At 50.0% G+C, this 13,187-nt stretch overlaps 8 protein-coding genes across 10 annotated transcripts; 4 read left to right on the forward strand and 4 right to left on the reverse strand.

The window, feature by feature from the left end:
- Positions 1–18: 18 nt before the first annotated feature.
- Positions 19–2,639, reverse strand: LOC6594942 (glutamyl-tRNA(Gln) amidotransferase subunit A, mitochondrial). Its single transcript, XM_002020275.2, has 4 exons — positions 2,560–2,639; positions 2,260–2,507; positions 1,958–2,200; positions 19–1,072 (listed from the first exon to the last, which is right to left on the reverse strand). The coding sequence occupies exons 1-4, from the start codon at positions 2,590–2,592 to the stop codon at positions 73–75; spliced, it is 1,524 nt and encodes a 507-aa protein (XP_002020311.1). The 5' UTR covers positions 2,593–2,639; the 3' UTR covers positions 19–72.
- On the forward strand, positions 1,227–1,848 carry LOC6594943 (NADH dehydrogenase [ubiquinone] 1 beta subcomplex subunit 11, mitochondrial). Its single transcript, XM_002020276.2, has one exon. It carries the CDS (start codon positions 1,273–1,275, stop codon positions 1,732–1,734), a length of 462 nt encoding a protein of 153 aa, XP_002020312.1. The 5' UTR covers positions 1,227–1,272; the 3' UTR covers positions 1,735–1,848.
- A 150-nt stretch (positions 2,640–2,789) lies between the features above and the next one.
- LOC6594941 (pyrroline-5-carboxylate reductase) lies at positions 2,790–3,932 on the forward strand. Its single transcript, XM_002020274.2, has 2 exons — positions 2,790–3,706; positions 3,775–3,932. The coding sequence occupies exons 1-2, from the start codon at positions 2,928–2,930 to the stop codon at positions 3,836–3,838; spliced, it is 843 nt and encodes a 280-aa protein (XP_002020310.1). The 5' UTR covers positions 2,790–2,927; the 3' UTR covers positions 3,839–3,932.
- A 159-nt stretch (positions 3,933–4,091) lies between these two features.
- On the reverse strand, positions 4,092–5,144 carry LOC6594940 (pre-mRNA-splicing factor 18). The gene has a single exon (XM_002020273.2). It carries the CDS (start codon positions 5,138–5,140, stop codon positions 4,118–4,120), a length of 1,023 nt encoding a protein of 340 aa, XP_002020309.1. The 5' UTR covers positions 5,141–5,144; the 3' UTR covers positions 4,092–4,117.
- A 179-nt stretch (positions 5,145–5,323) lies between these two features.
- Positions 5,324–8,171, forward strand: LOC6594939 (GATOR complex protein WDR24). Its single transcript, XM_002020272.2, has 8 exons — positions 5,324–5,443; positions 5,512–6,154; positions 6,220–6,555; positions 6,614–6,698; positions 6,758–6,913; positions 6,979–7,437; positions 7,507–7,692; positions 7,756–8,171. The coding sequence occupies exons 1-8, from the start codon at positions 5,347–5,349 to the stop codon at positions 8,110–8,112; spliced, it is 2,319 nt and encodes a 772-aa protein (XP_002020308.1). The 5' UTR covers positions 5,324–5,346; the 3' UTR covers positions 8,113–8,171.
- Positions 8,172–8,186: 15 nt separating this feature from the next.
- LOC6594938 (probable glucosamine 6-phosphate N-acetyltransferase) lies at positions 8,187–10,311 on the reverse strand. Of its 3 annotated transcripts, none has more exons than XM_026993168.1 (6): positions 9,604–9,665; positions 9,321–9,531; positions 9,128–9,255; positions 9,003–9,064; positions 8,715–8,943; positions 8,187–8,297 (listed from the first exon to the last, which is right to left on the reverse strand). In XM_026993168.1, exons 1-6 carry the CDS (start codon positions 9,616–9,618, stop codon positions 8,256–8,258), a joined length of 687 nt encoding a protein of 228 aa, XP_026848969.1. In that variant the 5' UTR covers positions 9,619–9,665; the 3' UTR covers positions 8,187–8,255. The 3 variants fall into 3 exon arrangements, with proteins under 3 accessions (XP_026848969.1, XP_026848977.1, XP_002020307.2); XM_026993176.1 differs by lacking the exon at positions 9,604–9,665 and adding an exon at positions 10,057–10,311 and having other exon boundaries at positions 8,229–8,376; XM_002020271.2 differs by having other exon boundaries at positions 8,229–8,376; positions 9,604–9,662.
- A 132-nt stretch (positions 10,312–10,443) lies between these two features.
- Positions 10,444–11,493, reverse strand: LOC6595140 (complex I intermediate-associated protein 30, mitochondrial). The gene is made up of 2 exons (XM_002020270.2): positions 10,990–11,493; positions 10,444–10,924 (listed from the first exon to the last, which is right to left on the reverse strand). The coding sequence occupies exons 1-2, from the start codon at positions 11,458–11,460 to the stop codon at positions 10,508–10,510; spliced, it is 888 nt and encodes a 295-aa protein (XP_002020306.1). The 5' UTR covers positions 11,461–11,493; the 3' UTR covers positions 10,444–10,507.
- Positions 11,494–11,638: 145 nt separating this feature from the next.
- LOC6595139 (dehydrogenase/reductase SDR family protein 7-like) lies at positions 11,639–13,123 on the forward strand. The gene is made up of 5 exons (XM_002020269.2): positions 11,639–11,827; positions 11,885–12,028; positions 12,087–12,303; positions 12,363–12,608; positions 12,671–13,123. Exons 1-5 carry the CDS (start codon positions 11,666–11,668, stop codon positions 12,880–12,882), a joined length of 981 nt encoding a protein of 326 aa, XP_002020305.1. The 5' UTR covers positions 11,639–11,665; the 3' UTR covers positions 12,883–13,123.
- The last annotated feature ends 64 nt before the right edge of the window (positions 13,124–13,187 follow it).

Consider the following 13,187-nt stretch of genomic DNA (forward strand, 5'->3'; position numbering starts at 1 on the left):
GGTATTTAATACCAAATATACTTTTTTAAAACAATTAAGCTTTTAAACGTTTATTTGAATTCTAAATTCATCTTAGCTAAGTTTCTGCTCCAACCTGTGGTCCAAGGAGTCGAATGCCACCTGCGCCTCAATCCAGCTCGCCACAGAGAGTAGCAGCTGTTCGTTGAGACTGCGGCTCATCAGCTGCAGGCTTAGTGGCAGTCCCGACCTGGAGAGGCGAATGGGTATCGATACGGCAGGAATACCAGCCATGTTGGCCGGCTGCGTGCAGAAATCCTGCACCGCACACTGATCCCTGTTACTGAGCGAGGAGAAGTCCTTGTACAATGGAGCTTCAGTGAGAGTCGTCGGGGTGAGTAGAATGTCCACCCGGTCTTCCTTCGAAGATGCCTCAAATACCTTCAAAAAGTCTTCGGCAATCAAGCGCCGCACACGCAGTGCCTTTTCAAAGTAATGATCGTAGTTTTTGCGCAGCAGCAGAAAGTTTCCCGTCAGTATGCGCGTCTTGACCACATCGTTGAAGCCCTCGGCGCGGGATTGGGCATATAACTGCTCGGTGCTGCGCTCGTCGGCAGCACGGTGTCCAAACTCGATGCCATCGTAGCGGGCCATGTTGCTAGCCACTTCGCACTGGTTCAGGATCGAGTATACGAATATGCTGGCTGCCGTATTGGGCAGGGACACCTGCTGCACTGAGGCGCCAGCGCACTCCAGCAGATCTGCCACCTTGGTCCAGGTCTCCAGAACCTCGGCGGACAGTCCGTTGCAGTGATATTCCTTGGGTATACCGATTCGCACAGTTTGCAGGTCGAGTCCATCCACTTCTGGGAGCTGTAGCTTTGTGAACGGTTGCCTAATGGTCGTTGAATCCTTCCCATCCGGCCCAGCAACTGCATTCAAGACCTCAACGCAGTCGCTTACCGAGCGGGCGAGAATGCCTGGCACATCCATGGAGTTGACCAAGGGAATGAGGCCATGACGGGAGACCAGGCCGTAGGTAGGTTTCAGACCCACAACACCGCAGTAAGAGGCTGGATTTCGGGTAGAACCTCCAGTGTCCGAGCCAATTCCCCTGCAAAAATCAAATTGAATCAGTCCTCGCAAGTAACGGTTGATACTTTCGATACCAAAGCAGTTTTACGAAAGGTTGGCAGCCCCATGCAGCAGCTGATTGTGTGTGCAAAACGGTCACTCTGCGCTGCTGTCAAGTCGACCGAACGACGAAAACTTTATTATTTACGAAAATTGCAATTATATTTGCATTCTGAAGCGATGTCTGCGCTCTTTCGTGTAACCAGCCGAGCCGTGGCGCTCCAGCGCTCCCTGGTGGCCAACCAGGCAGCCACATTACGGGCATGCCGCAGCATAAAGACGTCGCCAAAGAAGGACGAGACCATTGCAGCCCCCGCCAGCGTTACAACAGAAGACTTTGCCAATCCCAGCCCCAAGAACTGGATGAGCTACGGCTTCGACTACAAGGACCAGGCGGAGGATCGCAAGGCGACGAAAGCCACTTTCTTCGTTACCGTCACCCTGTGCCTGGTGTGGGGAACCTTCTACTGGTCCTACTTGCCCGACACTCAGATACGCGACTGGGCCCAGCGCGAGGGCTTCTTGGAGCTGCGCCGTCGCGAGCAGGCTGGCGTGGATCTGGTGAGCCCCGACTACGTGGACCCCGCAAGCATTTCGCTGCCATCGGACGAGGATCTCGTCAACACGGAAATTATCATCTAAACAATTAGTCCCTTAGTTTGTTATGTAATGAATGCAGCTGGTGGCCACTACAAAGCCGCGCCTTCTGCTCGCTAATAAAAATGCACCTTCCGGCGCGAACGAAGCTACCAACAATGCCAATGTGAAGAATTTTGCAGAAATAATTAAGTATTTGCCTTTTACATGACGGCGTTTGAGGTTAGGTGAAACTGTGAAGAGTGTAAACAACAGAAAAGGTACTCACGCAAAGCACAAACCAGCGGCCACAGCCGATGCGGATCCACCTGAGCTGCCTCCCGCGATGCGCCAGTTGTTCTGGGTCAGATCCTCGCTCCAGATGTTCTTGGTCGGACCGTAAATGGAGTCCACGGTGCCGGCACCCATTGCAAACTGATCCATGTTGGTCTTTCCAAGGAGCACAGCGCCGGCTTGACGTAATCGAGAGCATACCGTCGCATCGTAGGGCGGCACAAAGTCCTGCAGCATGCTGGAAAACAAGAGAATGAAGATAAAGCTGATGTCTAAAGGATTTTCTTGAACACCCACCGCGAAGCACAGGTGGTGTGCACATTCTCCGTGCAGAAGTTATCCTTAATGGCAATGGTCACGCCATCTAGGCCACTGCTCGGCTGTTTTTTCTGGTAGCGCTGCTCCGACTGCTGGGCCTGCTGTCGGGCCTCTTCTGGTGTGAGGCGCACGAAGGCATTCAGCGTCTTAAGATTTACGGAATCCTCCAGCGCCTGCTCCGTCACCCGGCAAGGGGACAGCTGCCCATCGGCATAACTGGATGTTAACTGAAAAGTCGTCCATTTAAAGAGTTCTTGCTATTAAATTGAATCAGCCCACTTGTTTGATGCTCCACTGTAAATGTCGCCGCATTCTTCGGCGCGGCTGTTTCCACCAGCAAGGAGAACCAAAACAAATAATTTTAACAAGAATTTATGCACGGCGGTTGCAGCGGTTCCTTGACATTTTCGCCTACCTGCAGTACGGTCAGACTGTAGTTGTGTTGCGGCCATACTAATTTTTACTCTGAAATTCAGGCAACACTGCCCTTCAGACAGATGTTATTGATTAGAATGGCGATAAAAGTCCAGTAAACGCAATTATTACCCGGAAACCTTCCACGCAGATGCTATAACGTTAGATAACGCCAATCAATCAATATAAGCTGAAATCTGAAGAGCAGCCAGTAGATTTTAAAGCCCTTAACGATGGCCAAGCTGGATGAACGTATTGGCTTCATTGGAGGCGGAAACATGGCCTTTGCCATTGGCAGCGGTCTCGTTCGCTGCGCCATTGTAAAGCCTAGCCAGGTGCTGGTCTCGGGACCGCACATCGAGAACCTTTCGCGCTGGCGGGAGCTGGGCGCCGTCACCACCGACGACAATTGTGAGGTCCTGGAGCACACAGACGTTGTGTTCATCTGCGTCAAGCCGCACATCCTAGGGCAATGCGCCTCGCAGCTCAAGTACAAGCATGTGCCGTCCGCCAAGGATGCCAGCAAGCTCATCGTTTCTGTGCTGGCGGGAACAAGCCTCAAAACCCTAGAGGAAAAGTTCGACTTCATCGAAAGTTCGGGCCCGAAGGTGATCCGGACGATGCCCAACACATCGATGCAGGTCGGCGAGGGCTGTACCGTGTACACGGGCAACGCTCGGGTTACGCACCAGGATCTGGAGAAGGTGCACATAATGCTCAACGCGTTGGGATTGGCCCAGCAAGTGCCGGAGCAGATGATCGACGCCGTCACCGGCTTGGCTGGCTGTGGGCCAGCCTTTGTCTACACAATAATAGAGGCTCTGGCCGATGGTGGTGTCAAGCAGGGTGTGCCACGGGCAATGGCCCTGCAGTTTGCAGCTCAGACCTTACTGGGCGCCGCCAAGACTGTTCTTATCACCGGCAAGCACCCGGCCGTGCTGCGCGATGAGGTCTGCTCACCCGGCGGATCCACCATTGTGGGTGTGCACGAGCTGGAAAAGGGCAATCTCAGGTACGCACTGGCATTCATTCAGCTAATTCAACGAAGTGTTAAGGACCTTTTTCTTTGACTGCTTTCAGGGCCACTCTCATAAATGCCGTGGAAAAGGCGACTCAACGCTCAACCGAGCTGGGAAAGAAGTGAGCGGCGTCGGTCGAACGTCTCCCCATGCTCTCTATTTACAGTATGCAGTTGCAACAAACTTTATGCCGCTATTATAATTATGATACAAGTGTCATGCGTTTGATTGAGTTTCAAGATGTTTCAGTCATTATCATTGTACAAGCGAAGCATGTACGTAATGAGTAATATGTAATTCTTAGCTGTTGTTGAGTAGAAAGTTAAAGGAAAATAAGCTGTTAAATTTGTTGCGATACGCCAGGGCATTTCTAAATGATTTCGTAATAATATAAACGTTTGACTTTATTCACGATCCTTCTTGCTAACATATTCGACGCACTTGGAGGGATCCGTGGGGAAGTATTCCTGGCATTTGGTCATCAATCGCTTGAGACCCTGTATATACTTTCGCTGCGTCTCGTCGTTCATGACGTGTGCCACGTTCTTGGAGAAGATCTTCTCGCGGCCCGTTCGCGCATGAATGCCCACCATAGTGACACCGATGGGCCACGGCGCATTGCCGATAGCCATCTCCAGGTAGGCATCGCTGGCAGTAATGTAGTTGCGGTTCAGCAGATGTTTGACAATGTCGCGCAGGCTGTCCAGGATGTCCTCGGGCAGCGTGTGGTGCTTCAGCTTGCGGAACAGCGGCTTCACGTACTCTTTTGTCTGCGTGTAGATGACTCGCGTCATTTTCACTTTAGTCGACATTATCTCGTGCTTGCTGTAGGTGGCAATCTGGTCGTTCCACAGCTTGAGCAGGAAGGTGAGCAGCGTTATGATCACGTCCATGTCGTAGTCTTTGTTGCGACCCATCTTTTGGGCCATTGTCTGTATGCTCTCCCACGACACGGACTCGTCCAGCTCGGCCAAATCGGATTTCTTGTCCTCTTTGGCGGTGGGTGCGTTGGCGAACATCTCCTGCAGATAGGCGGCGTCCACCTGCTCCATGGCCTCCTGGAAATCGTTACGGAATCCCCGGTTGGCCTCCGGCTGCGAGATCTCGCACTGCCGCAATCTGTCGAACGCCTCCGGCTCCGTCTCGCCGAATATGAGAATGGGTTCACCGCGCTCCCGCAGACGGCGGATGACCTCTGTGCGCGGGAGTATGTTCTGTCCGTCGGCCACAAAGCTGTAGGCGCCCTCAGTGGTCTGTCCCTGGGCCTCGACAGACTCCTGCTTCTTGTATCCCACTTTCTGCAGCACTTCCTCCGTGTTCTTGGCGTTCAGGTCGCCCCGCTTGAAGTACTTCTTCTTATCATCGATTAGCTGCTTATCCTCCAATAGTTTCCGTTTACGGGCTATTTCTTTCTTTAGCAAGTCCATTTAAATTTCAAAATGTAAACAAACTAACAACAAACCCTCAAGAAGGGCGAACAAACAGTGTTGCCACTCAGCTGCAAATCGTCATGCTTTTGGTATTCTTTAGTCTTTTTCTGTGTCCACACTGTGGCAACGCTTTAAATATTCTTATCAAGAGGGACGACAGTGTTTTTGTTTTGAAAATTCGAATTATTGTAATTTCTAATAAAATGCGATACCCCGACTCTCGGATCTGTATGGAAGGCCACGCCAACGCCCTGGCCCTCAGCAAGGACAACACTCTGATCGCAGTGGCCGGGCGCAGCTGTAAGAATCAAAATTTTTCCTAGGATTTTCGACCAAAGTTAAGACATTTACTTCCCTTCCCTTCACAGTGCTCAAGGTCTATTCGATTGACGATTATGGCTTTAGGGAGGTTTGTAATATGCGCGGCGGGAAGAACCAAAATCTTAGCTACTCCTCAAACGATGTTGCCTGGAGCACCATGGACTGCAATCTCCTGGCCACGGCGGCCACCAATGGCGTCGTATCCGTTTGGGACCACTCCAAGTGCGGACGCCAGAAGCAGCTGCTTGTCTACAACGAACACGAGCGCACTGCCCACACAGTGACGTTCCACAGCAGCGAACCCAACATATTGATCTCTGGCTCCCAGGACGGCACCATCAAGTGCTTTGATATACGCTCGGACAAGTCCGTGAACACATACTTCAGCAATTCGGAGTCCGTGCGCGATGTCAAATTCAGTCCACACGAGCAAAATATATTCTCAGCCGTTTCGGAGAACGGCACCGTCCAGCTCTGGGATATGCGGAAGTGGGACAAGTGCATGGTGCAGTTTACGGCGCATTATGGGCCCGTCTACACGTGCGACTGGCATCCCACACGTAAATGGCTGGCCACCGGCAGCCGCGACAAGCAGATCAAGGTGTGGGACATGGAAGGGCGACCAGGTCTGGAGTACACAATACACACGATAGCAGTGGTGGGACGGGTCAAGTGGCGACCAGAGCGAACGTGCGTACAGACAGATTTGGCACGTCATGAAATCATTACCTAATGCTCCTTGTCTCGTCTTACAGATATCACATTGCTAGCTGTGCTTTGGTGGTGGACTACAGCATTCATGTGTGGGACATACGACGACCCTATATACCATTCGCCTCCTTTAACGAGCACACAAACGTGACGACGGGCATTGCTTGGCTGGGCAGCGATTCCCATTGCCTGCTTTCCACCAGCAAGGACTCCACCCTTCATAAGCACGCCTTTGAGGATGCCACACGGCCGGCTTTGAAGGCCAATGCCCAGGGAGCCAGCCTGGACCGACACGGCGACATATCATTTGCCAATAAAATCAAGGAATACGCACCCAAGACGAGCGGAGTATCCAATACAAAGACCAACTCCAGCTTTATGTATGTCTGAAAATATTCATCAATTATGCTTTCGTTTACATATAATTGCATTCCATAGAAATCACCGAAAAGCCATTGTGTCGGGGAGCATTCAGTTCCACTTGGACCATTCCAGGATGTACAAATTCATGCTGAAGGATGCTGTAAGCTAGAGATACTTTGCTAAACTCAAGTCATCTTCTAATTGCAATCTTTACCGCAGTTTTCTGGCTTTCCCCTAAGCGAAACCGATTCCAAGCCTCGCCAGGAGCATGAATGCTTTATTGGATGCGCCCGGGAGCTGATTATGAGCGGGAAAAAAATTGCCGAGCTCTGCGAGCACAATTCGGAGGTGTCCAAGAAATACAGCAAACACAATGTGAGTAAAGCAGTTGGGGTGGGGGGCTAAGGGACTACATTTATAAAATACTATAATTTTGTTAGGCCACCACTTTATGGAACTTTCTGAAACTGTTCTACGGCAGCAATCACTTTGAGCCGCCCTTCGAGCATCGATCTTCCTTCTCGAATCAAAAGAATCCCATCAACTCGAGGCGTGCCACTCAAGTGGCCAGCGATTGGCCCCAGCAACGCAGTGACCTGAGTCAGGATTTGAACGGCAATGCCCAAGAGGCGACACATGAGATTGCCGCTACGAACGAGGATGACGATCCGCTGGGTGGCAGCGGAGTGGAGCATCCGCCGACCAGTTCTGTGATACTCTCCGAGACCCAAATCATCAGCGAGATTACCTTCGATAACTTCGAGCTCCTGCGCAATGGCTTCATTTATGTGGGACCCACGGAGGCGGCCAAGGCACTGGCATTTCCTGCTCTACATCACGATGTGCAGGCAGCGCGACCACAACTAGAGATCAAGGCATCTGACCATGAAAAGTCTCCTGTAAGTAGGAGGAATCATTTTGCTTTGTTCTATACGAATTGTAAATGATTGTCTTCTGGCTTCTTTCAGCCGCCGCATGTGCCCACGGTTTTGAAGGTCAGCCATGTCCCGCCCATACCGATGTGGGAGCCGCACAAGTTTGTGGCCGATGCTCTCATGCTGCTAAATGACGTTGGCGATGTGCAAACTGCTTTGACTGTGATAATAGCTCTTGGGGAGGCCCGCAAACTGCTGCCCCTTGAAGATGCGTTGGTTGTAAGTAGCCCGCCCCCATACGAACAGCAAGAAATTTTCCATTTTCATGGCTTTCTTATCTAGGAGCACTGGTTTCACACCTATGTCGATCAGCTGCATCGCTACGAGCTGTGGAACGAGGCCTGCGAGGTGATCAACCGATCCTGGCTGCATTCCGTGCAGCAACTGAATCAGCACTCCACAGCAATGCATACGAATTGCGGCGACTGCGGCCGTCCGCTGGGCAACAAAGTGGGATGGTACTGCGACAAATGCAAGTCCATGCAGTCGGCCAAGTGCTGCGTATGCGGTCTGATTGTGCGCGGTGTGTACGCCTGGTGCCAGGGCTGCTCACACGGCGGCCACATCGAGCATCTCCAAAAGTACTTTGCCAAACACTCAAAGTGCCCCAAGTGCGGCCATTTGTGCGCGTATTCATGAGACGCGGAAGAAGCTGAGTAGTGTGTCTCAGCTTCTGCATTCGAATCTGTACTGATGCGAGTCTCCTTGCCGGAATAACTAGCAGTTTTGTTGTTGATTAGTTTTTAGATGTATTTATGTCTGAATGTGTATCAATGTTAATGCTACTTGATGAAGGTGCTCTTAAAGGGTAATATAACGACTACCTTTTGCGTTGAGAGTTGAGAGCGCCCCGCCGCACATTCAGTAGCAGAAAGGAGAGAAAAAGTTATAAAATTGAGAGTTCTGTAAGAATTAAAAACGAAAAAAATGCAACACATATGTTGCCAGATTCCACTTTAAATCTAAATAACTAATTGTATGTCCTCATGGGGATCCGCCCGAGAGTGTGTACCCACAAGGACACCACCGCCTGCCAGCGCTGTCCAAAAAATCCATCGTGCCCTTAGCGCAATGAATATTTGGCAATCGTTTCGAAAGTTTTCTTTTGTTTGGGTCCAATTTTCGTTTGCTTTACATTGCGCCTCGCGCAGTTGCAGCCTTGAGGTTGAGGGATCAACTCAAAGCTTGGATTTTGGAGCAGCGTTGGCGGCTAATTGTCAAGAGGCAAAATCGAGGCTCACAGTTTGGCAAGAGTCGCCACCTGCACCAGTGCTGGAGCTGGAGCTGGCCGAGGTGGCATTGCGCTTCAGCGGCGTACCCTCGTCATAGCGTATGGTCATCGAATTGGAGTTCCCGGGTATGAGCACATAGCCCAAGGATTCATAGAACTTGATCAGCTTATCCTTGCAGTCCAGCGACATTTTATAGCACCCTAGTTCTTCGGCCAGCAGAGAGACGGTGACCACGATTCTGGAAGACACAGAAGCAATGAATACGCCGCAGTGAATGAATTGCAGGGAAATGCTTACAGCTTGCCCAGTTGCTTGCCACGATATGTGTCATTGACAACCACATCCTCCAGGCGCCCACGCTTCAATTTTGAAAGAGAATATGAGAGGAATAGGAATACAGAATATAGATTTTCTCAACGTACCACCGAACAATTGTGGATGAACTTGCGCTCGATCACCAGCGAGGCAGCTCCAATGATCTCGTTCTTGCGCGTGTCCTCTATGACCGTGACAAAGTAGTCCCCGCTGGCCTTCATCTGCGAGAAGCGGGCTGCAAATGAGAATAGATCCAGGTCTTGTGATCCAGGATAGATGCGTGTGGGTGGCATTACTTACTCAGAAACTGTGTGCGATTGACATTCCCCACGTGTGTCAGTTGGGAGAGCAGCTGCAGGAAGCCACGATCATAGTCCGTGTCCTTGAGGGGACGCACCTTCATCCATGGCTCGCCGGGATTGGCCGCTGATATGAATGGCTTGAACGTGGCCGGGGTGCGATGAAAGTCGAGCTTCAGCAGCAAGCTGGGATCGTACAGGTACGTCTCTTGCTGTAATTGATTAGCAGATAAGGAGGATTAGTTACGAGGCCTCTTCACAGATACGCATCTCGTAATGTCTACCGGGTGTTGCACCATTTTTAAACTACTAAACACGTCAGCAAGTGGCGCTGATGAAGGCACAACTGAGCCAAAAAGACAATCAACAGGTTAAGGTGGAGACCGACAACAGGAATGGTGGCCAGAACTGGTTTGGCTTCAGATATTCCTCACTTTCGATGGCCAGAGCAACGCAACTGGTTTTCGCATTAATTTCCTAGTGCCTCCGCCGCAAACCAAACCGGTAAAATGTGTAAGAGCCGGACTAGCAGAGCGAATTCTATTATCGATTTTAGTTTGTTATGGTTGTCGCCAGGATTAAAAGCAAAAGAAAACGTGCACTCAAGGTCGAACCGCTTTGCTGGTGACTGAACTGCCACATGGTCACGTTGGCTGCCTCTTCATCGCGTTTTGTGACTGTCTTGTTGGCACAATTCCATGCAACGCAGCCAGAAATATACATCCATCAACACTTACCATGATTTTATCTACTGTTTGCTGGTTGATAGTAATAGAGCACCAGGCCTATCACTACGAAAAACACTGAGGCGGAAGTTTTTCCGCTGCTTTTATCGGCCAAAGTCTCGGAGCAGACTGAAACGATGTGAAACGCGGAGAACGGCTACAGCGCCAGACGCGTACATTTAGCGCTTGGGGTGTCGGAGGGGGCCCCAAATTAGTTGTCGTGCATTGACGAAGGGGCGGGGCGGCAAAACCTTTCGAAATCCCCAAGAAATAAAGAAATGGCAAACAAAATGACCCTGAATGTGTTCCGACTGAAATTAATGTAAACATTTGAACAGCTGATGGAAAAGAGAAAGGCACACCGCGAGAGAGAGAGTGCACTAAAGAGAGCCAGAGAGCTAGAAACAAACTGCTGTTTATTTCGATTACAATTTACAATTAAATAACACAGCCCCTATCGGCATTACGTAGCCACAATATACTTGGGCGTCTGGTACATTTCATACGCAAACTCCTCCCGGTGGCTGGGATCGTACTCCAGGCCCACGTAGTCTATTTCCAGGCCGAAGGGACCATCCATACCCTTTTTGGCCGCCACGGAGAAGCCGAAATGGGTTACCCTGTTGAGCGGTATGGCCCCCTGGCGATCCTGGACTCGCCCTTTCGAGGATAGGAAGAACTTGGAGAAGGGTATCTTGGCGATCTGCCAGTGGGGGCCGCCGCGGGTGTACAGCACATAGTGGTAGATGTCGTTCCACATGAGATCAAAGTAGCCCTCGGTGTGCAGGTTGATCAGATAGCTGCGTCCATCACCGCGCACCTTCATGATGAGCATGTTGTACTGCGTCCAGTCGTAGGTGGACTCTCGCTTGAAGGATTTCTGCAGGGAAAAGATCAGGCAATTACAAGGCGAACTTGATACTCATTTTTAGGATCCTTACTAACCCGCACTCGCTTTGTGCGTATATTGGCATAGCCTGTCCGCTTTATTATGCCATCTTTTGTGTGGTTCGAGTTGACTTCGCCATGAAAGAGACCCGCTCCGGCTGCACTCAGTTCCAGAGCGGCTGTGCTCTTACCTTCGCCGTGGTCCGCGTCCGTGGTAACAGTCCACTTGTCCAGAACGTCTGGAGCCTTGAAGTCGAAGACCACATCCGTTTCGCCAGGACGAAACACCAGTATGGGATCGCTTTCCAGCTGCTCCGTCACTTCCTTCCGCCACAGCTTTATCTCCTCCTTTAGGTCCCGTAGACCATCCATTATGAGCTGTTTCTTGGATGGCTCTGGCAGTTTCGTCTTGTAGCCGGATTTCTTTTCGCGCTCCCAAAAGGTACATTGCACGGCTGTGGTGTGTACTTGGTGGGCAGCCGGCATCCAACAGCTCAAGCGCTGTCCTTGTCTTATCAATTTATACATATTACCATTTGCTTTTAATTGAAAATTGAAATTTAATTCTGGGAGAGCGGTTTCAACAACGTAACAACAATCAGCTGTTAGATTCCGCCATTCCCACTGCAACGCAACAGTTGTTGGCATTCACAGGTCAACGTCGAAAACCATTTCATTTGTGTATTTGTTGTAAACAAAATCGGAAAAAGTTCAAAGTTCCAAATCGCCAAAAATGAAAGTGGAAGATTTAAACAAATGTGCCGGAAGCACCGACTGGAATGTGCTCTATTGGGTGCTGGGTACTATTCTGATGCCAGTGGCTCTGCCGCTCGCACTCTTCAATATATGGCAGCGATTCCGTGCCCAGAAATACCGTAATCAGTTGCCGGGCAAGGTAATGACTAATTTTAATAGCTTCTCGGGACTCCTTACTTATGTAAAACCCTTCCAGGTAGTGCTCATTACTGGCGCCAGCTCGGGCGTGGGCGAGGCTCTGGCTCATGTTTTCTACAAAGCAGGTTGCAAAGTGATTCTGGCAGCTCGGCGCACCTTGGAATTGGAGCGCGTTAAAAAGGATCTCTTGGCACTGGACCTGGTAATGTGTACAGCTGTTATTATTTAGCAATTTAATTGCCATTACTGCGAATATGTAGGAACCTGCGTACCCACCTACTGTGCTTGGCCTGGATCTGGCGGAGCTCAACACCATACCTGACTTTGTTACGCGCGTCCTGGGTGTGTACAACCAAGTGGACATTCTGATTAACAATGGAGGCATCAGTGTGCGAGCCGATGTGGCCTCTACGGCAGTGGATGTCGATCTCAAGATAATGGTGGTCAACTATTTTGGCAGCGTCGCTTTAACGAAGGGTAAACAGTTGTGCAATGCCTAATACAACCAACTAATGGTATATATCTTTACTTTCCAGCTCTTCTGCCATCGATGCTAAAACGCAAGAGCGGTCACATCTGCTTCATTAGCTCGGTGCAGGGAAAGTTTGCCATACCCCAGAGAGCTGCTTATTCCGCATCCAAGCATGCCATGCAGGCCTTTGCGGACTCCCTGCGTTCCGAGGTGGCTAGCAAGAACATAAACGTCTCCACCGTCAGTCCCGGCTACGTACGCACTCAGCTCTCACTGAATGCGCTCACAGGAACGGGTAAAAGCTATGGCAGTAAGTCAACGGAATACATATGTATGTCCAACAAGTAATCAACATTCAATGTTGCCTTTCAGAAATGGACGACTCTACTGCCAAGGGCATGTCGCCCGATAAGTTGGCTGAACGCATTTTGAAGTGCATTCTGCGCAACGAGCCCGACATTCTGGTCAGCGATGTTCAGGCCAAGGTCGCCTATTACCTCCGCCATCTGTGCCCCAGTCTGTTCTTCTGGATCATGGCCAAGCGCGCATTGAAACTGGAAAAGGCAGAGAAAAAGACGGGCTAGAAATCGGACAATCGCACAATGTGAAATGTGAAAATGTTCTCGTGTTTAAGTATTAGTTTCGTTTTTATTGTTAATTGAATTTCACTTAAAATGATGAAATTATAAAGTATCGCATATGTGTGTGTATGTTGTGAGGGTTACAAATTAGCGGTGTTTTGTTTCGCTCGTGCTATTGCCTAAGATTAATAAATAAAATATTTTAGTAATAGTAATCGTTAAATAAAGTACAACTTAAATGTCACACATGTGCTTTTGTTCGCTAATAATACGTTCGTTAATTTAATTATTGTTTTCGATTGGTTTAA

The sequence above is a fragment of the Drosophila persimilis genome, unplaced genomic scaffold (genome assembly GCF_003286085.1).
Source record: "Drosophila persimilis strain 14011-0111.01,24,50 unplaced genomic scaffold, DperRS2 tig00000000-arrow-pilon, whole genome shotgun sequence".
Taxonomy (NCBI): domain Eukaryota; kingdom Metazoa; phylum Arthropoda; class Insecta; order Diptera; family Drosophilidae; genus Drosophila; species Drosophila persimilis.

Bases quoted from the DNA above. Each gene is read 5' to 3' on its own strand.
- LOC6594943 (XM_002020276.2), top strand. From the start codon at position 1,273: ATGTCTGCGCTCTTTCGTGTAACCAGCCGAGCCGTGGCGCTCCAGCGC.
- LOC6594940 (XM_002020273.2), bottom strand. From the start codon at position 5,140: ATGGACTTGCTAAAGAAAGAAATAGCCCGTAAACGGAAACTATTGGAG.
- LOC6594939 (XM_002020272.2), top strand. From the start codon at position 5,347: ATGCGATACCCCGACTCTCGGATCTGTATGGAAGGCCACGCCAACGCC. The intron at 6,699-6,757 runs GTAAGCTAGAGA...TCTTTACCGCAG, and splicing joins AATTCATGCTGAAGGATGCT to TTTTCTGGCTTTCCCCTAAG. The intron at 6,914-6,978 runs GTGAGTAAAGCA...TAATTTTGTTAG, and splicing joins AGAAATACAGCAAACACAAT to GCCACCACTTTATGGAACTT.
- LOC6594941 (XM_002020274.2), top strand. From the start codon at position 2,928: ATGGCCAAGCTGGATGAACGTATTGGCTTCATTGGAGGCGGAAACATG. The intron at 3,707-3,774 runs GTACGCACTGGC...GACTGCTTTCAG, and splicing joins CTGGAAAAGGGCAATCTCAG to GGCCACTCTCATAAATGCCG.
- LOC6594938 (XM_026993168.1), bottom strand. The intron at 8,944-9,002 runs GTAAGCATTTCC...TGTGTCTTCCAG, and splicing joins GGCAAGCAACTGGGCAAGCT to AATCGTGGTCACCGTCTCTC. The intron at 8,298-8,714 runs GTGAGCCTCGAT...TCAACGCAAAAG, and splicing joins GTGGCGACTCTTGCCAAACT to GTAGTCGTTATATTACCCTT.
- LOC6595139 (XM_002020269.2), top strand. From the start codon at position 11,666: ATGAAAGTGGAAGATTTAAACAAATGTGCCGGAAGCACCGACTGGAAT. The intron at 11,828-11,884 runs GTAATGACTAAT...AAACCCTTCCAG, and splicing joins GTAATCAGTTGCCGGGCAAG to GTAGTGCTCATTACTGGCGC. The intron at 12,609-12,670 runs GTAAGTCAACGG...GTTGCCTTTCAG, and splicing joins AACGGGTAAAAGCTATGGCA to AAATGGACGACTCTACTGCC.
- LOC6594942 (XM_002020275.2), bottom strand. From the start codon at position 2,592: ATGCGGCGACATTTACAGTGGAGCATCAAACAA. The intron at 2,201-2,259 runs GTGGGTGTTCAA...CTTGTTTTCCAG, and splicing joins CACACCACCTGTGCTTCGCG to CATGCTGCAGGACTTTGTGC. The intron at 1,073-1,957 runs GTGAGTACCTTT...TGATTTTTGCAG, and splicing joins GCCGCTGGTTTGTGCTTTGC to GGGAATTGGCTCGGACACTG.
- LOC6595140 (XM_002020270.2), bottom strand. From the start codon at position 11,460: ATGTATAAATTGATAAGACAAGGACAGCGCTTGAGCTGTTGGATGCCG. The intron at 10,925-10,989 runs GTTAGTAAGGAT...TTTTCCCTGCAG, and splicing joins TACGCACAAAGCGAGTGCGG to AAATCCTTCAAGCGAGAGTC.